Below are 23,491 nucleotides of genomic sequence, written 5' to 3' on the forward strand. Positions count from 1 at the left end.
TTATTTCAAAGCCGAATAAGAAAACTCTAAGATAGAAATCAAAGAGTTTCATGCCGAATATTGCAAACTATAAAAGTTAGAGTCCAAGTGTGAGCAAACACCTGGGTGGTACAGTACCAGACAACTCGTTGTAAAGGTGGATAAAGATAGGATCACTATTCTTAGTATTTGCCCTAATGTAAAACTCATCCCCTAGGAGATGTATGTTGTTTTACATTAAGGGAGATAGGTCACTACCAGACCGGTTTCAACCTTTATTGAGGTCTCATCAGTGAGTAGGTAGACCAAATAATACCAAGATTATAGTGATAATAGCTTTAATACTTTTATAATTTGCTATATTTGGCATGAAATTCTTTGATTTCTATCTTAGAGTTTTCTTATTTGGCTTTGAAATAATGTGGGATTAAATATCCCCTTAATTTAAATAATTTTAACATCGCTGAAGTGAAGCCTTTTGGCTCTTTATTTCATTAAAAAAATATATATTCTATAAAACTGCTGATTATTTTAACATATTAATGCTTAGAATAGTCTACATTAATGTTTTAATTAATTAAATGAAAATATTTATTTGTGATAAGATATAAAGTAGAAACAAGGTGTCTTTAATTTTACATCTGTATAATTTTTATTGAAAATACTATGGAACTAATGCTTATTGTTGTTTTTCAGAGAGTGACAGTGAATGAATTAGAGGAATTCATTCTTTACATTTAAAGTTATTAGCAACAAAGCATCACTTTCCATCATTTATATATCATACTTAAACACTGGTAATTATGTGAAACGTGAGAATTTCAACCAAGATGTTATATGCAAGATACTAGAACTCTGTCTTTAGTTAAATTAGTTATTATTATTATTATGATTCAGGCTTCCATGGAGTCAAAAGCCTTATCATGTGAGGTCCTTCCTAGAAAACAAATTTCATCATACTACGCCTTGAACTCATTGACCGTTCATGTTCTCACCACTCTGTCAAGCAATGCATTCCACAGTTCAGCCACCCTCCATGCAAAGAAACCACTCCTCATTCTCTTGCTCACAGCTTCCTATCATAACTTCCAGGAATGCTCCATGTCCTTGCTCCTTCCCCCTGTTCCACCATGTGAAAGAACTCCCCAGTGTAAACCCTGTAACTACCTCTCAACAGTTTAAAAGTCTCAATCATATCACCTCTCCTTTTTCTATCAACCTAACTCTGCAGGACACATTCCCTCAGCCGATCCTCATAACCAACATTGTATAGTCCTGAAACCATCTTTGTTATCTGCCTCTGTACCATTTTCACAGTTAATTTATCCCCTTCAAATCCTGGGATCCTAATTTGAGAACCAGGTGTGGTCTGATCAGGGAATATACAATGGAATGATAACTCTTTTATCTCTGCAGGTCAGCATCCTTCTCAGTATTGCAGAAAACCTCTGTGTTTCCTTCACCACCTTTGCAATATGTCCCCTGAATTTCAGGTTTCTATCAATCATCACCCCCAGATCTCCTGTCTCCTCTACTTCTTCCAGTATAGTTCCTCAAAGTATGGAGCCTCCCACTGATGTATTCCAAATTTCAAGACTTTACATGTTGCTGCATTAAACTGATATCCCATTCATTTGCCCATCTGTCCAGTTTATTCAAATCCTCTTGCAGGGCTACCACATCTGCACTATTACTAATAACCATTCCTAGCTTCGCATCATCTGGAAACAACTGAATATCTCTCTGTGATCCACTGACAATATCATTGATATAAAGGTTAAACAATACAGGTCCCAGTACTGAGCTCTGAGGGACCCCACTTGTAACCGTCTGCCTCCTTGATATTGCCCCACCATATACAACTCTCTGATACCTATGAGATAGCCAATCCTGAATCCGGTTGACTAATGTGACATCTAAACCCATGTTCTGCAACTTAAATATCAGCATATTATGTGGCACTATGTCAAATGCCTTTGCAAAATGCAAAAAAAAAAAAAAAAGGACATATATGCCTTTCCCTCATCAACCGCTCTTGCAACTTTATCATAAAAGGCAATCATATTCAAACATGAGCACCCCTTAACAAATCCATGTTGATTCTCACAGATAACATTACCCACATCTGCCCAACACTATATATGGTCCCTCACAAATTTCTCCATGATCTTAACAACTACTGATGAAACACAAACTGCATTATAATTCGACACTTCCACTCTGCTACAGCCTTATGTAACAGCAGTATCTTACTTGACATCCAGAGTACTCAGTATTTGAAACACATTCTTTTCTTCCTATAAAGTGTTCATTGAACAACTCCACTATGTCCTCTGCATCACTCACTCTATTCTCATTTTTATCTCACAACATCATTCTTCCACAATCATTTCTCCTCCTGGGCACATAGTTAAAAAATTCCCTAGGATTTTCTTTGAATCTTAGAGCTAATCTCTTCTCATATTCCAGTTTCCCTTCCTTACCATACTAGTCACTTTCCTGGCCAGTGTCTTATATTCTTCATGCATCTACTCTCCACTCCTTATATCCCTTCCATAACCTCTTTTTCACCTACAGTTTCTGTTTGATATTGTTTGCCATCCACTTTACAACAAATTTTGTCCTCTTGCTCACTTGTGGAATACAGCGTACTATTGCTGCTAACAAACATTCCTTCATAATTTCCCGAGCACTAACAAATCTCGCCTTTCCAATTCCTCCCTCCATCAAACTGCTCCAAATTGATTGCATTTTGAATGTTTTAAATAGCAGTTGTATTTCTCTAAAAACAAACTACTGATTTCTGATTGTTAAAGAAGCAGAAGCATACACTAAAAATCTGCTGTGAAAAACAGATGACTCTCTTCTAGGTAGTGCGTATTTCTTGAATATTTATACAGGTAAAATACACACTACCTTAATTATTTTTTCATAAAATGTAATTTATATTATTCAGCTTTTAAATAAATTACATAACTCTGCTAAACAATCATCCCTGCTAGAATTATTAATAATAATAAACTTATTCTTAAATGAAACAATTTTAATGTACAAATGTGTCTGACATATTTTATTGTATCATTAAATGCCCAATAACATAAAAATGGGCTGGGAAATTAATCTACTTAGAGCAACATATATGACTGATTAACATCAGGCACTTAGCATTGCGTACATTCTAGTAAAATAATTCCATTGCTCTCCACGTGTGGTGCCAAATGATGAGCGAATCATTCCTGGAAAAAATGTTTTGTTTCCAAGCATTTTAACAAACATACAGCCTATGCATTTACAAAGTAACTGTAAATACAAATTACCCATAGACAGTTAACAGGAAAGGAAACTATGCTAAGAAACAGGATGTTTCTTAGTTTTTAGTTCTGCAGTATGTACTGATGCTTCAATTTCGCCTTACTAAAATTAATGAACTCAATTTAGAAAGGAATAACAGCCAGATTTTAACTTACAGCAAGCAAAGTATGCGCTATGAAATTTCTTCACATAACATGACACACAAATGGCAAAAATAAACCACATGTATAAATGCTTGTAATCATTGTTTATGCTAAATTTAGAATGTCAGAATAAACATCGATATTTCTTAGCCAACTAAAAGCAAACACGAGAGTCTACACTAAAATAGTAAATTGATTAAAAGAAGAATAAACATTGACAGCCAAGTAAATGCAAACAAGAAACCACATTAGGATGCCATTCTAAAGAAAAATGACAAATTCATTTAAGGCACCATACTTTTTTTAAAACCTAACAATGTTATGTTTTTTCCCGTTATATTACCCATTTAAGATTCACAAAGATGGACCACTGACCACCTTTGTGAATCTTCTTTGGACTCTTTCTAACATATCATTATTATTATTATTATTATTATTATTATTCACGCCTCCATGGAGTCAAAAGACTTGCAGCTTAGCATGCTTTTACATGTGTCTATATAATAATAAGCATACTTAGTTTTAAGGGAACAAACAAAAATGCAATTAAATTCGGTTGTCTGCACTGGAGTACTGTTGCATCACAGGAAAGTGCAGTTTCAGGGGTCAGTTGTACTGAGGTATGAATCTTTGAGGGATTGCTATTTCAAAGGTCGGATAAACAGTATATTACTGTAGTTCATATTAGAAGTTGTATTTGATTCTCAGTCCAGCCTTCCACCATATTTCCACAGTATTTATTTTTCGTTCTTGAAAAAAACTAGCTGAAAGTTTCCTAGAGATATCGAAAGTTTATTTTTCACTTGGTTAGACTATAATAAATTTAGTTTAATCCTTTATCCAAGTGTGAGCAAACAAAGTTTACGCATGAAAATATCTTCAGGACTGGGGTAAGGTAGTACAACACCGTGCAAATCGTAGCAAAGGTGGACCAAGCTAACATTACTCTTATCTCAGTATCTTCCATAATGCAAAACACATCTCCTTGCAGATATGTATAATGTTATGCATTAAGGGAAGGGCCACTATCCAGACTAGTTTCAACCTTTATTGAGGTCTCTTCAGTGGGAGCCAGGCCCAGAAGTGGAGATACCAGGCAGAAGCAATGGCAAGGTCATCTTTACTTATAGGAGTTGCAAAAAGGTGTGCCACCTTTTTATTAAATTACTCTGGATTTAGAGAAAGATGTTGAAAGTTTATTTTTCACTTGGTTAGACTATAATAAATTTAGTTTAATGCTTTATCCAAGGGTGAGCAAACAAAGTTTGCACCTGAAAATATCTTCAGGACTTCGGTAAGGCAGTACAACACCGAGCAACTCATAGCAAAGTGGGCCTGGCTCCCACTGAAGAGACCTCAATAAAGGTCGAAACTAGTCTGGGTAGTGGCCCTTCCCTTAATGCATAACATTATACATATCTGCAAGGAGACGTGTTTTGCATTATGGGAGATACTGAGATAGGAGTGATGTTAGCTTGGTCGGCTTTTGCTACGAGTTACCCAGTGTTGTACTACCTTACTCCAGTCCTGAATATATGTTCAGGTGCAAACTTTGTTTGCTCACACTTGGATAAAGGATTAAACTAAATTTATTATAGTCTAACCAAGTGAAAAATAAACTTTCAACATTTTTCTCTAAATCCAGAGTAATTTAATAAAAAGGTGGCACATCTTTTGGCAACTCCTAAGACCACAATTTAATAACATACAGACAAATCGGCCCTTCAGAACACAGGCAATTTAAAAAAAAAATACTAGTTGTGGTAGTGATGGAGGTGGGCAGTAAATGGCATTGATGGAGATGATTTGTAGTAGAGGTTCGGTGTAGTGGTTGAGACAGTTTTAGGTGTCCTCCTGCGATGAGTCTTCGGACTCCTTGAAGGTGTCACGAATAATAATAATAAAGGTCGAAACTAGTCTGGGTAGTGGCCCTTCCCTTAATGCATAGCATTATACATGTTTGCAAGGAGATGTGTTTGGCATTATGGGAGATACTGAGATAGGAGTGATGTTAGCTTGGTCCACCTTTGCTACGAGGTGCCCAGTGTTGTACTACCTTACCCCAGTCCTGAAGATATTTTCAGGTGCAAACTTTGTTTGCTCACACTTGGATAAAGGATTAAACTAAATTTATTATTTCCTAGAGATATCTCTGGCATACTGTCTAACATACTGATAGCTGTTACATGTGTTGAATGTTTATTAGTTTATAAAAGAACACTTTGTGCTTTCCTCTGAAAGGAAAATCTGATCTGAACTTTTCTTCTAAGAAGAGTGTGGAATAAAGATCTTATATGTTGTTTGACTCTATTTTTTTACCAAAAATTAAAAAAAAAAACATTAAGAAAGCAATTTAATTAATGTTTCAATGTAATCTTGATATATTTTACACAATTTAATAACTAATTGAATAACATTTTTTTTTTTTTAAATTAGAATTCCTTCTTACTTGAAAGGCATTGTATATTCTGCTGGTATAAGATATGGAGGTATCAAGGAATGGAAATTTTGCTGGATGAAATATAAAGATGCTCAGTTGCCATCTGAAAAGCATCTGTTATTAACTGCTCTTGGCCTAACACAAGATGTGAATATATTATCCAAGTAAGCATTACATTTAAGTGTGTTTTTATTTTGATATTTGAATTGTTTTAGATAACAGAAAATGAATATTAAAAAAGTATCATTTATGTCTTTGCTCTTTTTCTCTTAACTTCAAGATTCCAAGCTAAATTATTGCAGTAGATTCCAGTTAATTGGTTCAATGGTTAAATGACAGAGCCATTTTATTGGGACAAGTCTAGAAGAACAAAATCAAAATGAGAATACAACAAGAATTTTCTTTGGTTATTTGGGACACAATACCATTTAATTTGGCCAGCCAGTACCTACCTTCTACCCATTTTTAGAAAAATTATGTAGTCTTACTTTAAAACTTTAGTGCTGATGATATCTACAATGCTGATATGTGGTACAATAAAATGGAGCTATTTTATTGTACCATACTGGATGGTTCCCTGTATTATAAACAGGCACACTGGATCAAATAAAGCAATGATTGTGTAATGGTGTTATGCTGTTCAAACATATCAGGAACTGTTAAAGAAAAGCTATTAGCTATTGGGAAAAAGTCCAGGTCTCAATGCTTTCAAGAGATTAGAATTGAGAGCTTAGCAGTTCACTGCCATGTTGTCAACAAACATGTGTGGATGATATCTGCATTTTTTAAAAATTGGCTTCAGTTGGGACAAAGAATTACAATGGAAATCAAGAAAATTTTACTGGTTCACAGCAATTGTTACAGAGGAGATCAATGCAAAAGTTAATCTTTTACAAGTAGTACTGTGTATGGCCAATAGTTGGGTAGGAATAAGCAATAGACCCATCCAAAATTGTCTTGTTCACTGTAGTTTTTAATCATTTTATCATCAATATGTCAAATACAACCAACAGTGAAAATGATTTATAATTAGCTGTAAACCAAATCAGACCCTATGAAGAGTTTATCCATTGATGATATTCTTCAATCCTATAATGAAAATGAAAATTTTGAGAATGAAATTATGGAGTAAACTGTAGTAAAACATTGAGGAACATTAGAATCAGAAAGTGATGAGAGCGACACTCTCGAGTGGATACCTGAGATTCTAGAAAATGTATTGCTGGATTATAACTGTTCATATAGGAAGGCAATGCTATATGTGAACTAGATACCTGTGCTGATTTTGGTCATTTGAAGTCTGTCAAAAGAAAAAGAAAACATGAGAGGCTACACTCTGTCAGTACCTAGAACATCATTAATTGCTAAGAACTGCATGCATGCAGTATATTTTGATGTCAGATAGTTCACTTTAATTAAAGCTAATTGTTTGTTTATGTACATGTCAGTACATATATGCTCCAGATGATGATCTTAATATGAAGATCGAAACGTCAAGAAATTAAAAGAGTTATTTATAACAAGGTTATAAAGGCCATAATTTCTAATATGAATGCTGATCACTGTTCAACACTAAAAGAAAGGTAGTCAGTGGTCTTTGGAATTTGGAGTATGACGACAGATTGAGAGAATGTAAATTGCAAAGCCTTGTGAATAGGAGGAGGGTGGGGATATGACTGAGACATATAAGATAGTCAGGGGTTGTTTTCAAATTGACACAGAAGAGACTTTCATAGAATGGGAGTGGGTTTCTGATGCCATAGAGGTCAGATATTAATAATAATAATAATAATATTAATATCTGACCTCCATAATAATAATAATAATATTAATATCTGACCTCCATGGTCAGATATTACCCATGGTCAGAAACCCACTCCCATTCTATGAAAGTCTCTTCTGTGCCAATTTGAAAACAACCCCTGACTATCTTATTTGTCTCAGTCATATCTCCACCCCTCCTCCTATTCGCAAAGCTTTGCAATTTACATACTCTCAATCTGTCGTCATACTCCAAATTCCAAAGACCACTGACTACCTTTCTTTTAGTGTTGTACGGTGATCCGCATTCATATTAGAAATTATGGACTTTACAACCATATTATAAATCTATCTATCCCAATGGTTTTAACAGGCCTTTAAGGCCCACAACCTTCCAAGCATGCTTGGATTTCGTAACCGAAATACGAGGATAGAATGGTCACTCCTATGCCTCAAGGTATTCTTGGCTGTATCCCTGTGTGTTCAAGGGGCCGGTTTGCCTGCTTGCGGGATGAAAAACACCAGATAAACTGGCGGAAAAACCCTACTGCCCGCGCCCAAGACCGGCTAACTTGGCTATGGCTGAGGAAGATCCTTCAGCTCCTCACGTCTCCGACGGGAATCGAACCTAGGACACTCCTTCCCCAGGCATATGGTTGCGAAGCGCAAAGCCACTAGGCTAACCAACATTTCAATCTTCATATTAAGATCATCATCTGGAGCATATACAAATATACAGGACAAGCTGAGTTACATTATACAGTAAGCTAGAGAAACAATCATTCTTTCTCTAGCTTACTGTGTGTAATGTAACTCAGCTTTGTTTCTCTAGCTTACTGTATATAATGTAACTCAGCTTGTCCTGTATATTTGTATATGCTCCAGATGATGATCTTAATATGAAGGTCTAAACGTCGGGAAATTAAAAGAGTTATACAAAACACAGTTGGGAAGTCCATAATTTCTAATTATTGACCATTGACCACCTTTGTGAATCTTCTTTGGACTCTTCTAACATATCATCATCATCATTATTATTATTATTCAGGCCTCCATGGAGTCAAAAGACTCATCGTGGAAGGCCCTTCCTAAGAAACACAGTCTATCAAGACTCATCGAGGGGAGGTCCCCCCCCCCCAAGAAACACAAAGTCTATCATACCACTCCTTAAACTCATTGACCGTTCGCACTCTCACCACTCCATCAGGCAATGCATTCCATGGTTCAACCACCCTCCATGCAAAGAAACCACTCCTTACCCTCTTGCACACAGTTTCCTTTCGTAACTTCCAGGGATGGCCTCTTGTCATTACTCCTTCCCGCTGTTCAACCAAGCGAAAGAACTCCCCAGTGTCAACCCTGTAACCACCTCTCAACACTTTAAAAATCTCAATCATATCACCTCTCCTTCTATCCACCAAACTCTGCAGTCCACATTCCCTCAGCCGATCCTCATAACTAACATTGTACAGTCCTGAAACCATCTTTGTTATATGCCTTTGTACCCTTTCCACAGTTAATTTATCCCCTTCAAATCCTGGGGACCAAATCTGAGAACAATAGTCTAAGTGTGGTCTGATCAGAGACTTATACAACGGAATGATAACCCTTTTATCTCTGCAGGTCAGTGTCCTTCTCATTATTGCAGCAATCCTCTGTGTTACCTTCACCACCTTTGCAATATGTCCCCTAAATTTCAGGTTTCTATCAATCATCAACCCCAGATCTCTTGTCTCCCCAACTTCCTCCAGTATAACTCCTCCCATAGAGTATGCAGCATCCCATCGATGTGTCATAAACCTCAAGACTTTTCATTTTGCTGCATCAAACTGTCATCCCCATTCATTCACCCATCTATCTAGCTTATTCGAATCCTCCTGCAGGGCTGCCACATTTGCACTATTACTAATAATCCTTCCTAGCTTTGCATCATCCACAAACAACTGAATATCCCCTTGCAATTCCCTGACAATGTCATTGATATAAATGTTAAACAATATAGGTCCCAGTACTGAACCCTGTGGGACCCCACTTGTAACCCTCTGCCTCCTTAAAACTGTCCCACCATACACAACTCTCTGATATCTATCAGACAGCCAATCCTGAATCCAGTTGATCAATCTGACATCCAGATCCATGTGCTGCAACTTAAATATCAGCTTATCATGTGGCACCCTGTCAAATGCTTTTGCTAAGTCTAAGAAAATTGCAGTATATGCCTTTCCCTCATCTAATGCTCTTGTAACATTATTATAAAAGGCTAGCATATTGCTAAAACAACAGCGCCCCTTCACAAATCCATGTTGACTCTCATGGATAACACTACCCTCATTTATCATCATGATATAAACTTGGCCAAATCTGTTCACATTAATCCATATTAGGCTTGATCAAGATCTTATACAACGGCATCATAACCTCTTTATTTCTGCACATCAGTGTCCTCTGTATCATTGCCATTATCTAATGTGATGTCTTCAAAACTTGTGCAATGTTACCCCTGAATTTCATCTCCTTTTCCATTACCACTCCCAGATCTCACATCTTCTCTGCCTCCTTTAAAGTTTCCCCACCAAGTGTGTACTTTGCATCCCATCATTGCTTTCCAAATTTCAAAACCTTACACTCTGCAGCATTGAACTGATAGATCCACCTACCTGCCCATTCATGCAATCTATTCAAGTCCTCCTGTAACACCATAACAACTGTTTGACTCTGCATTGCTCTGTACAATTTACAGTAATATACAAATTGAACAATAGTGGTTCCAAAACTGATCCCTGTAGTACACCACTAGTGACCTTTCTCTTTCGAGATACTGCCCTCCCATATACAATATTCTGATACCTATCTGGCAGCCAGTCACCAATCCAACTCAGAGGCCTGTTCCAATCCATCCATTTTAATTTATTTAACAGCTTGTCATGTGGCAGTCTATCAAAAGATTCTTGCAAAATCTAAATATACCACTGTATATGCATCTCCCTTGTCCAATGCATTTGTCACCCTGTTAGAGTACATAAGTAAGTTAGTAAAATATGATCTCCCTTTAACAAACCCATGCTGATAATCACAGAGAATACTGCTGTTATCCATCCATTTCTGTATCCTACTTCTCACCAATCTCTCTAGTAACTTCACTACAATTCCTGATATGTAGATTGGCCTATAATTTGTAGCCACAGTCTTATCACCTTATATCTATCTTCCATTCACCAAGGAAAGTGTTAATCCCTCCATACTACATTACTGATCTGTGACAAATCCCATTAAAATTATTAAAAAAATCCTTCCCTCTACTCATCTAAGTGCTGAATCTAAAAGAAGAGGATTTAACAGTTTTAAATAGTGCTCTGTATTTGGGCCATTGTTCAATTTATAATATGTTAATGATATTGGAGATGATCATGAGAATATAGTATTATTTATTGTTGAAGCTAATGTGGAGAAAATGATAAGGGACATAGATGATAGACAAAAGACATTGCATATAGAGTATTGTATTAATGCAAATTTGCTGGAAGAAGTCAGTGAAGCTGGAGATTTGTGAGTTAAAGCAGTAGCGAGTTCAAGTTAGGAGTCATATTGTTAAGGTGGCCAAGTAACCAAATCAAATAACTGTACAGTTGATGAGAACAATAAAATGTAAGAAAAAGAGAGTTAATCTTTTATTATTATTATTATTATTATTATTATTATTATTATTATTATTCAGGCCTCCATGGAGTCAAAAGACTCATCGTGGGAGGTCCTTCCTAAGAACATAAAGTCTGTCAAGACTCATCGAGGGGAGGTTCCCCCCTAAGAAACACAAAGTCTATCATACCACTCCTTAAACTCACTGACCGTTCTCGCCCTCACCACTCTATCAGGTAATGCATTCCACGGCTCAACCACCCTCCATGCAAAGAAACCACTCCTCACCCTCTTGCTCGCAGTTTCCTTTCGTAACTTCCAGGGATGGCCTCTTGTCATCACTCCTTCTCGCTGTTCAACCAAGTGAAAGAACTTCCCAGTGTCGACCCTGTAACCACCTCTCAACAGTTTAAAAGTCTCAATCATATCACCTCTCCTTCTTCTATCTGCCAAACTCTGCAATCCACATTCCCTCAGCCGATTCTCATAACTATCCTTGTACAGTCCTGAGACCATCTTTGTCATCCGTCTTTGTATCTTTTCCACAGTTAATTTATCCCCTTCAAATCCTGGGGACCAAATCTGAGAACAATAGTCCAAGTGTGATCTGATCAGAGACTTATACAACAGAATGATAACCCTATTATCTCTGCAGGTCAGAGTCCTTCTCATAATTGCAGCAATCCTCTGTGTTACCTTCACCACCTTTGCAATATGTCCCCTAAACTTCAGGTTTCTATCAATCATCAACCCCAGATCTCTTGTCTCCCCAACTTCCTCCAGTATAACTCCTCCCATAGAGTATGCAGCATCCCATCGATATTTCCCAAACCTCAAGACCTTACATTTTGCTGCATTAACTGAAACCCCCATTCATTTGCCCATCTATCTAGTTTATTCAAATCCTCTTGCAGGGTTACCACATCTGCACTATTACTAATAATCCTTCCCAGCTTCACATCATCTGCAAACAACTGAATATCCCCTTGCAATCCACTGGCAATGTTATTGATATAAAGCTTAAACAATATAGGTCCTAGTACTGAGCCCTGTGGGGACCCACTTGTAACCTTCTGTCCCCTTGAAACTGCTCCACCATACACACCTCTCTGATACCTATCAGACAGCCAATCTTGATCAATCTGACATCTAGACCCATGTGTTGCAACTTAAATATTAGCTTATCATGTGGCAGTTAATCTTTAGAGAGTTAATCTTTGACTTTACAATCCTTTGATATGAAAAAGGAAGTTATTCTTACACTTTGCATTTATTTGGTAAGACCACACTGGCTACTCTGCACAGATATAGGTTGCCTGGATTCTAAGGAGATGGGAGACAAATGATAAGATCCAGAAGTGGATAATCAAGATGATAACTAGACTATGAACTGTATATATGAGGATTGACTGAGGGAATATGGTCTTTGAAGTTTGAGGTATATATGTAAAAGAGGAGATATGATAGAAACAAACAAGTTAGGGTGCTAAGGGAATATTCGTACAATATAGATTCTAATGAGATTTTTCATTTTATGGCTAATGCAAGTAGAATATTTTCCAGTGATGTTAGTACATCACTGGAAAAATGACTAAAGGTGTATGCATATAAAAAGGCTTAGGTGTCATTGATTATTCATATAATGCTGCACGATATAAATAACACCCAGAAAGGAAAAACACATTTCTTAAATCACTAATTATTATTATTATTATTATTATTATTGTTCAGGCCTCCATGGAGTCAAAAGACTCATTGCAGGAGGTCCTCCCTAGGAAACACAAAGTCTATCATACCACTTCTTAAACTTATTGACCGTTCTCACTCTCACCACTCTATCAGGCAATGCATTCCATGGCTCAACCATCCTCCATGCAAAGAAATGCATCCTATTGCTCATAGTTTCCTTTCGTAACTTCCAGGGATGGCCCCTTATCATTACTCCTTCCTGCTGTTCAACCAAGCAAAAGAACTCCCCAGTGTCAACCCTGTAACCACCTCTCAACAGTTTAAAAGTCTCAATCATATCACCTCTCCTTCTTCTATCCACCAAACTCTGCAGTCCACATTCCCTCAGCCGATCCTCATAACTAACATTGTACAGTCCTGAAACCATCTTTGTTATTCACCATTTTGCTGGTGTTCTACTTAGCATCATCAGGACATAATTATAACTGTGAAGACACACACAGCACTGAACTAAATAATTGTAGAAAACAATTTAAATTGTAACTGAAAACACAACACCAATGTCCTTACATGACACCTTCTATGGGTTGAATAACCATAAAGTTAATTTTGAGAAGTCAGACTATCATGTCTTAAAAATGATAGTCTCACGGATCTTTGGTAAATTAATACAACCGTATTTGTTTAGGTTTGGAGAGAGTACTTCATAGCTGATGCTGATTCTGATTCTAAAAATAGTCTCTCAGACCTTTAACAACTTCTATGTAATATAGATGTTTTCCTCCATCTGATTCTACACAAAGGTATATCCACAGCATGGTCTGCCAATCCTGACTCGTTGTACAGATGATCGTGAAGGTGATTTTTGTGTTCTTGAAAGCCCTCTGCACAGATATAGTAACCTGGATTCTAAGGAGATGGGAGACAAATGAAAAGATCCAGAAGTGGATAATTTTCAAACAATTCTAATGGCAGCCCTTGAAACTGACACAGTTCGAAACATTCAAGCACTGCACTCATACAAAAAAAAGATACAAATATCTTTTTGTATGAGTGGATTTTCTGTAAATAGAGAAGGATAATGAACCATTAGGAAGTCATGTCACTAGTGTTTCTGGTAAGGGGAAACAGTTACTTTTTTTTTGCTGCACTATGTTGATGGTAGATTTGCTGTTTGGCTTCATCATCCAGACACATTAGATACATTTCTGGCAAATTTTAACAGCCAACATCAGAAAATAAATTTCATCATAGAAAAAGGTTTATACTGTGATGTATTATTATAATTAAGGGTGCAGCTAGAAAGCATGTGTGGTCCAGGTTAATTGCATGGTGTGCATGCATGTGTGCGTGCGTGCGTGCATGCGTGTGTGCGGAATAGGCTAATGTTAGAAGTTGTGAGTACATCTTTGATAAATTGAGGAGTGATATGATAGGTATTTAGGTATCATTGACTAACAGTGCCCTCCTTCATTGTTTCCTTGGACTACCAAGAGAGGTCGATAATAATATTGTAAAAGAAAACAGAAAGAATCATCTGGATGTTGAAAAACATACAGTCAAATGGGGTAAAGATAATTGTTATTTCTCTTTATAATTGTGATTCTCTTTATAATGCTTTGATATGCCCATTTTTGTAAATGGATAATTTTTATTTACAGATCATTCAAGGAAGATGTGCACAAAGATTCTGCTTTGGTCACAGAAGAGACACCTCTCTGATAATTCTGTTTTGAATTTATCTATGATGGTAGATGTGAGAAGGGCATTGCCACATTCTCCATGGTGTCATGCATTACTGGTTTGTATGGAACAGATCGACACCAGGTCTTCTTTCCTGGGAAGGGTCGAGGTTCTTCATATATACTCTCAGGCACAGCCATAGGAAATGCAGATTTAATAATGTCTATCTGTTAAACCTGTTTCCCAAATTCCAAGATCGAATGTAAGTCTGTCTGTTCCAGGAGAGATTTGTCTTTTTTCTAGAGAGCTGCAGGCTTTTGGGAAATCATGTCGCATGATAGGAAGCATCGAGGCATACCAAAGGATGAGGATCATTTCACATCAAATAGGATTTTGCTAGTGGTATCAATGGATATCACATTATCTTTGTATGTTTTGATAGTACTGTAAGGTGTGCAGGAGGATATTATTGGGATTCTCTGTGATTCTTCCAGTATCTGTTGTGATGGTAGAAACTGGTGGATGCTTGTTGACATTTATCCAATGAAAATAAATACTTCCTAAATACTACATAATGAGAATATTAAAAATTCGTCATCTTTTTTATAGCAAAATAAATTGAGACACAGAAGTTTTGAATTTTGCTGGAGAGTTTATGAGAATATAATCTTCAGCATGGGAATTGCCTTGGTTTGCACTACTTATAAGACATGAACTCTCTCCAGGTCTGTATATTCACCTTTTATTAGTCCCTCGATTAGGTTTCACTGACTGCAAATCAACTGCTGCCTCAAACTATTGGTTCTCATGAGAGCCCTGAGACTATTTGTTCAAATACATCACTGATCTGTAATCCAGATCTCAGTAACTAGTAGCAAAGTCAAAAGGAAGTATGGAAGTTCAGGCACCTGGAAGTGATCCTCTCTTGGAATTTTCTCACCTTCACTTATTTGTCTTCAATTAGGACTTCCCATCCTGTTATTACTAGCATTACAATTTTGAATATATTTTGCTAGTACTAAATAAAGAGTGTTTTGAGTACCAGAGTTTCAAGTGTCTGGTATCACGATTTTGAAACCAGAGAGTCAGCCACTCTCCTATCAGTGTTAAAAGCCTGGTTTTCATCCCATTTTCTGGGGATGGGAACTTCAACTATTCATGCAGCCCTTAACCAGGTTTTCATTACCATAATGACTAATCCAGATGTACAGGTTGTCTATAATTGGCTGAATCAGCCCCTACTTCCATTCTTTTAATGAATCATCTTGTCCTCTTTCGACTCATTAGAAATTGTGTATGTGCTGAAATCAGTACAGATTTAAGCCCCCCCCCCAGGTGTGCTATTTTTCAATAGCACACCCAGAGGGGGGGCCTGGCTTCCCCCAAAGAAAAAAGGGAAAAAAAAACTAGAAAATTTGTCAAAAAATCTTTTCCTAATTAAAATTCATTTTTTTATTTATGTTGTGTCATGTCCTTTATTTCTGTACTATCTATGAATTAGCAATCATTGCAGATGCTCAGTTATAGGTCATATGCGATGCGTAGTGTGTATTCTCAAATCATCTGCTCAACTCAGCCCCCACCACCACCACCAAGATTAAACCCTGAGTGCGCTACTGGCTGAGACCCATATTGTACAACCAAGTAAGGTGCACAGCTAACTGTTTTGCACACTCCTTCAACACCCATCCCAGTATTCCATCCAGCCTGACTGTTTTATCTGAATTAAGCTTTTGCAATAGCTTTAATACCTCTAATTCATATACCTTTATTTTTTAATGCAATTCAAATCTAGAGTGCTAATGGATCGAAAAGAATACTTTACTAAATTGAACACTTAAAAATTTGTCTATTTCTGAGGTATCTGACACTTTCTTACATTCCACACTCACTAAAATTATTCAATTCCAGGGACAATCTTCCTTTTACTTTGCTGCATAGTGATAAAATTCTCTTGGACTGTTCATAATCATAATCATTGCTCATCAAGACCATCACTCTCCTTGTTTGTGATTTATACTGCTCCTAACACTCATCATCTCATTCTTCTCATGTTATAATTTCCATAACATTTTCTTTTTATGCATCTCTTGCTTTAATTATTTATCCATTTAATTGAACAATCCAAGAATTTATCACTATGCAGCAAAGTAAAAGGAAGATTGTCCCTGGAACTGAATAATTTTAGTGAGTGTGGAATGTAAGAAAGTGTCAGATACCTCAGAAATAGACAATAGGTCGCTTGGTGTCGCACTGATTAGATCGTCGGCTTGTCGAGAGCTCCTGAAAAGATTAGTAGTATTTTGTGTTAACATTAGATATTTTACTAGAATTTTAAGTAGTATTGTTTGCTTTTGTTTCTTGGTGTGTCTGTGCAATTTTTATGTGTTTTCTGTTATTTTAATTATTATTTTTAAGAAAAGATAGCGTACACATGGCACCGATAAAGAAAAAAATGACGGCCAGGTCGCCATGTTTGTTTAAGAGTTTCGATGTAAATGAATTTATGCAATGTGCTGTCTGTGAGATGTATGCCTTGCGAAGAGCGGTGGGAGTCTGGTTAGAAAGTGACAGTGGAGTTAATATGTGTAGAAAGTGTAAAGAGAATGAGGACTTCAAGCGTGTTTCGTGTGTCGATAGTGATATCGTTAATGATAGTCAGCATGTAGAAAATGGCGGTGTGCTAGAGAATTGCGTGGTAGTGCCAGGTGTATGAGAGATGTGAGAGCGTCGCTGAAAGTGTAAATGAAGGTAGAAACACATAAAGAATGGATGATTTGATCAATAATGAAAATGGCGAGATAAATGCGAGTAGCGACATTGTCCTTTTGAATGGTGCGATACACAGAGCTAAAAGACAACTGGAGCATATGGAAAAATGTGTGTTGAACGTACCGACAAATAACCGGCGGAAGTCTGTGACGGCAAATAATAGAATGTTCGGAAACGTCAATAAAATGAAGGAGCGAGTGCTGTATGGGGATTCGCTATTAAGAGGTGTAATAATTGAGAGTTTAACGAAGTCGTACCAGCCGGGTGCAAACATAAAGGACGTCAGCGAATCTATTCGACTGCAAAAACAGAGGGTGAAAGAGATGATAATCATGGCAGGAACGAATGATTTGAAAGAGGACAAAATGGAAATGATAGAGAATGTGAGGGAGTTGTTTGAGGTAGCAAAAGAGAAGAGTGAGAGAGTTAGGATGGTGAGTATCTTACCGCGGTATGACAACGAATAAAGTCATTGGCCATAATTGCCAATGACTTTATGCGTGGGTTATGCAAGGAGAGTGGTGTGGAATTTGTGGATGTGTGGAATGAGTTCGATGGGCGAAAGGACTTATGTAAGATGGATAGGTTACATTTGAATGGAGTTGGTGTACGGAGACTTGAAAGAGTGTTGATGAATGATGTGGAAGTGGATGTACAGACTCAGGGAAACTAGATTTATTAAGAGGGGGGGGAGTAGATATGCAGACTTTAGGGGGGCAGTTAAGTGTATGAATGAGTATATTATGCCCGAGCGAGTACGACGGACAACAAATCAGAATGGGATAGTTAGTATAAGGCATCAAAGTAGGGATTGGACAAATGGGCTTCTGCGATTCATGTACACTAATGCCAGGAGTATTAGGAACAAGAAGGAAGAGTTTTTGGCCATGGTTGGCACTTCCAGGCCACAGGTTGTCGGTATTAGTGAAACATGGCTGACAGAAGATGATAAAGCTAGTGGGATTGAATGCGACGGGTATAGCGTGTTCAGGAGTGACAGGGTGAATAAAAAGGGGGGAGGAGTGTTATTGATGATAGCTGATGAGCTTCAGCCAAGGAGTATAGAAGTTAAACTGCAGGATAGGGAAAAAAGCACATTTGAGGCTGTTTGGTGTGAGATAGAATCTAGCAGAACAAAATATACAATTGGGTGCTGCTATAGACCAGGTGATGGAGTGGATGGTGGAGATAGTATGCATAAGCAAATAGAAGAAATGAGTGGAAGGAGGGTAATTATTATGGGTTATTTCAATTATGGTAACATTGACTGGAAAGAGGAGAGGGCACATGGGAGGAAGGAATTGGATTTTATGCAGTTATTAAGGGACAACTATCTACAGCAACATGTATTGGAAAATACCAGGGGGCAGAGAGTGCTGGACCTAGTAATTGCAACTGAGAATGTGGCCGTAACGAACATGACCATGTTGCCACCAATTGGTGAGAGTGACCATAAAGTCATGACTTGGGAGGTGGCTAAAGGAGTCGAATTTACAATTAAGACAGGGTACATGTGGAATTACTGGGCTGGTAAGTATGACAAGCTTAGGCATGTGCTTGGCTCAATGCCATGGCATGTAAAACTGCAAGGGCTGGATGTTGATAGTGCATGGGAGGTGGTTAAGAACTGCTTGCAGGAGGCAATGGTTGACTGTATACCAAGAGCCCGAATAATAAATCAAGTAGGGGTTAAATGGATAAATAACACTATTAAGCTTGAGCTGCAAAAAAAGAAACAACTGTGGAGGGAATTTAAGGAGAAGGGTGACCATCAGGCGCAGGAACAGTATAAAGCTCAGGCCAGGATGGTAACAAGGGTGGTAAGAAAAGCAAAAGCAGATTACGAAAGGAAATTGGCCACGCAGGCTAAAGAGAATCCCAAACAGTTTTTTCAGTATGTTGCAAGTAAAAGGAAAAATGCTCATGGTAGAATGATCTTAAAAAATGCTGAGGGTAGGGAAGTAACCGAATCAGTCGATATTGTGGAATTACTGAGCGAGCACTTTACAAGAGTATATCATCCAGGTGGTGACTTTGCAGGAATGGAAGAACCAACAGCTTATACTGGAATTGTGATGAATGAAGTAGAGGTAACTAGTCTATTACAGAACCTCAATGTCAATACATCTGTGGGATTGGATGGTATACCAGCTCGTGTCGTACATGAAGTGGCCAAAGAATTGTCAGTGCCCTTGACCATTTTGTTTAATTTGAGCCTCAGGACTGGGTCAGTCCCAAGGGGATGGAAAGAGGGGAAAATAGTTCCACTGCACAAAGGTGGTTCCAAGGCTGCTGTTGAAAATTACCGGCCAATCAGCATAACAGGAATCATTATCAAGGTCTTAGAGAAAATAGTCAAGAGGAAAATACAAGATTGGATAGAAGAAAATGGGATACTGTATCGGGGGCAGCATGGTTTTGTGAAGGGTAGGTCATGCCTCAGTAACTTGCTCACGTATTATAACACAGTGATGGCTGAGCTGGATAAGGGTAATGGGTTTACAGTGATTCTACTGGACCTTGCTAAGGCCTTTGACAGGATACCACATGGAATTCTAATCAGTAAATTGCAGCATATGGGAATGGACATAGGGTTGGTGAGATGGATAGGAGGGGTTGATAGAGAGATATCAGAGAGTGGTTTACTCAGGAGTAGAGTCCACAAGACGGCCTGTGACTAGTGGTGTACCACAAGGATCTGTTCTTGGACCACTGCTGTTTAATTTGTTCATAAATGATATAGGAAAGGATCTGAGAGGAACAGTTCATTTGTTTGCAGATGATGCGAAGTTGGGTAAGGCAATAGTGAATGCAGATGACGTCAAAATTTTGCAGGATGATTTGGATAGATTGGAGGTCTGGGCTAAGGAGAATGGATGTCAGTTTAATGTGGCAAAATGTAAGGTTATGCATTTTGGGGTGAAAAGATTGGCGGCAGATTAATGCATTGGTGGAACCCTGCTCCAGGAAATTGATGAGGCACGAGATTTAGGAGTGTTGGTAGATAAGGAATTGAAATTTAGGGGACACATTGCAAAAGTGACCAAAACAGCTCATCAAATCACTTGGTTGCTGAGGAATACGTTGACAAGCAGAGACAAGCAGGTTATTGTTCCTCTCTATCGAGCCTTGATAAGACCCCATCTTGACTACTGTGTTCAGATTTGGTCACCTAGGTTTCTTCTTGATGGGGAGGAGGTGTAGAGGATCCAGAGGCGAGTGACCAAGATGATAGCAGGTCTGTGGAATGAACCGTATGAGAACAGGTTGAGGATTTGTGGGTTGCAAAAATTGGTTGATAGGCGGAGGAGGGGAGATATGATTGAGACATTCAAATTACTGAAGGGTTTCTATAAAATTAATTCAGAAGATATTTTTGAGAACAGGGCTGGTTGTGGGAGGACTAGGGGACATCCATGGAAACTGGGCAAAAGTGTGGTTAGTAAAGGTGTTAGAGCTGGGTTCTTTACTTTTAGAGTAGTGAATGAGTGGAATGCACTCCCTGAGTCTGTGGTGGATGCTGTGACAGTGAATGAGTTTAAGGCAAGGTATGATAGATACTGTAAGAATGTCGAATAGTTGTGATGAATATGATTTGGGCCTCCCTCGATGAGTCAAATGACTCCCTGGAGTTGCCCGTAATAATAGTAATAATAGTAATAATTGCTCTATGATTTATTCCTTAACTCTAAGGATCCAGTTAGATATAGCTTCAGTCACACTCTCTTTCTCTAAAATTAAGAATGCCAAGTAATTATGTTCTCTTTTAATCCTTTATCCATGTGTAATCAAACAAAGTTTGCACATAAAATTTCTTCACAACAATTCATGAAATCCTCAACTAGTCATGAAGAAACTTCATGCACAAACTTTTTATGCTTACACTTGGAACAATATCAAACAGGAACTGCAGTTGAAAAATAGATTATGGAAGAGATATAAGGAGAGGGGTGGAGGGCAGATACACAAAGAATATAAGATGCAGGCCAGGAGAGTGACCAGTATGGTGAGGAAGGCAAAACTGGAATATGAGAAGAGATAAGATCCAAAGAAAATCCTAGGAAATTTTTTAGCTATGTGGACAGCAGGAGGAGAAATGATTGTGGAAGAATGACATTGCGTGATAAAAATGGGAACAGAGCAGAGGACATAATGAAGTTGTTCAATGAGCACTTCATTGGAGTATTTCATCCTGTAGAAGAAGGTTTTAATACTAGAGGGATAAGGCAGGTTCAGGGTTTAGAGGAGAGGAGAGTATGTTCCAAATACTGAGTACTCTGGATACCAATAAAGCTGTGGGACTGGATAGTATTTCACCATGGGTTTTGAAAGAATGTGCTAAAGAACTGATAGCTTCCTTGATCCGGCTTTTCAGTGAAAGTCTGGCTACAGGAAAGGTACCCAAGGGAATGGAAGGAAGGTAGGATGTGCCATTGCATAAGCATGGTAGCATACTGGAAGTGTCTAATTACAGGCCAGTTTGTGGGTCACTGGTAGTTAAGATCTTGAAGAAATTAGTGAGGAACTATATACAGCGTTGGACTGATGAGAGTAATGTTATCTGTGAGAATCAACATGGATTTGTTAAGGGATGCTCTTGCTTTAGTAATATGATTGCCTTTTATAAGAGCAGTTGATGAGGAAAAGGCATATACTGCCATTTTTTTGGATTTTGCAAAGGCATTTGACAGGATGCCACACGATAAGCTGATATTTAAGTTGCAGCACATGGGTTTAAATGTCAGGTTAGTCAAATGGATTCAGGATTGACTGTCTGATAGGTATCAGAGAGTTGTGTATGGTGAGGCAATATCAAGGAAGCTGAAGTTTACAAGTGGGACCTATATTGTTCAACCTTTATATCAATGACATTGTCAATGGATCGCAAAGGGATATTTAGTTGTTTGCGGATGATATGAAACTGGGAAAAGTAATAGTGCAGATGTGGCAGCCCTTCAAGAGGATTTGAATAAACTAGATGAATGGGCAAATGAATGGGGATATCGGTTTAATGCAGCAACATGTAAGGTCTTGAGGTTTGGGATCCATCGATGGGAGGATGCATACTCTATTGGAGAGCTATACTGGAGGAAGTAGGGGAGACAAGAGAGATCTGGGAGTGATGATTGATAGAAAACTGAAATTCAGGGAGCATATTGCAAAGGTGGTGAAGGTAACCCAGAGGATTGCTGCAATACTGAGAAGGATGATGACCTGCAGAGATATAAGAGTTATCATTCCGTTGTATAAGACCCTAATCATACCACACTTAGATTATTGTTCTCAGATTTGGTCCCCAGGATTTGAAGGGGATAAATTAACTGTGGAAAAGTACAGTGGCAGATAACAAAGATGGTTTCAGGACTGTACAATGTTAGTTACGAGGATCAATGAGGGAATGTGGACTGCAGAGTTTGGTGGATAGAAGAAGGAGAGATGATATGATCGAGTCTTTTAAACTGTTGAGAGGCAGTTACAGGGTAGACATTGGGGAGTTCTTTCACTTGATGTGCAGGAAGGAGCAATGACAAGGGGTATTTCATCTTTCTGCAACACCTGGAAGTTACAAAAGGAAGCTGTGAGCAAGAGGGTGCGGAGTGGTTTCTTTGTGTGTAGGGTGATTGAACCTAGGAATGCATTGCCTGAGAGAGTGGTTAGAGTAACAACATTCAAGGAGGTATGATAATCTTTGTGTTTCCTAAAAACTATCTCCCATGATGAGTCTTTTGACTCCATGGAGGCCTGAATGATGATAATAATAATAATAAAAGATTAAACAAGAATATAATTTCTTGTCATTTTTAATTTTACTTATAACCAAGTAGAAGAACTTTCTGCAACATCCTCTTTCTCTACTGATGATTTTTCTCTCCTCTTTCTCTCTATTGATTTTTTTCTGCCATGCAGTTTCTCATGCCAAGTCATGGAAAACTGCTTGATCTGCTCATAATAATCACCTGCATTATGGTTCTTAGTCAGTGCTCTTCATCTCCCAAATCAAATTATTACTTTCATAAGAGGCATAACTGTCACCTAATTTATAGACAGATTCTCAGATGCTGTTACAGATTCAATT

At 37.9% G+C, this 23,491-nt stretch overlaps 1 protein-coding gene across 1 annotated transcript in view; it reads left to right on the forward strand.

Annotated features, from left to right (window-relative positions):
* The window catches only part of LOC150096378 (glutamyl aminopeptidase-like), a 365,847-nt gene that overhangs the window by 306,418 nt on the left and 35,938 nt on the right, over positions 1-23,491 (forward strand). Inside the window, exon 15 of the mRNA XM_090409047.1 lies at positions 5,871-6,038. Within this exon, the coding sequence (XP_090265173.1) occupies positions 5,871-6,038 (168 nt within the window). The remainder of the gene's footprint in view (positions 1-5,870; positions 6,039-23,491) is intronic.

The sequence above is a fragment of the Typopeltis vanoorti genome, chromosome 19 (genome assembly GCF_054136105.1).
Source record: "Typopeltis vanoorti isolate ZY-2024b chromosome 19, IOZ_Tvanoo_1.0, whole genome shotgun sequence".
In the NCBI taxonomy this organism is placed as follows: Eukaryota; Metazoa; Arthropoda; class Arachnida; order Uropygi; family Thelyphonidae; genus Typopeltis; species Typopeltis vanoorti.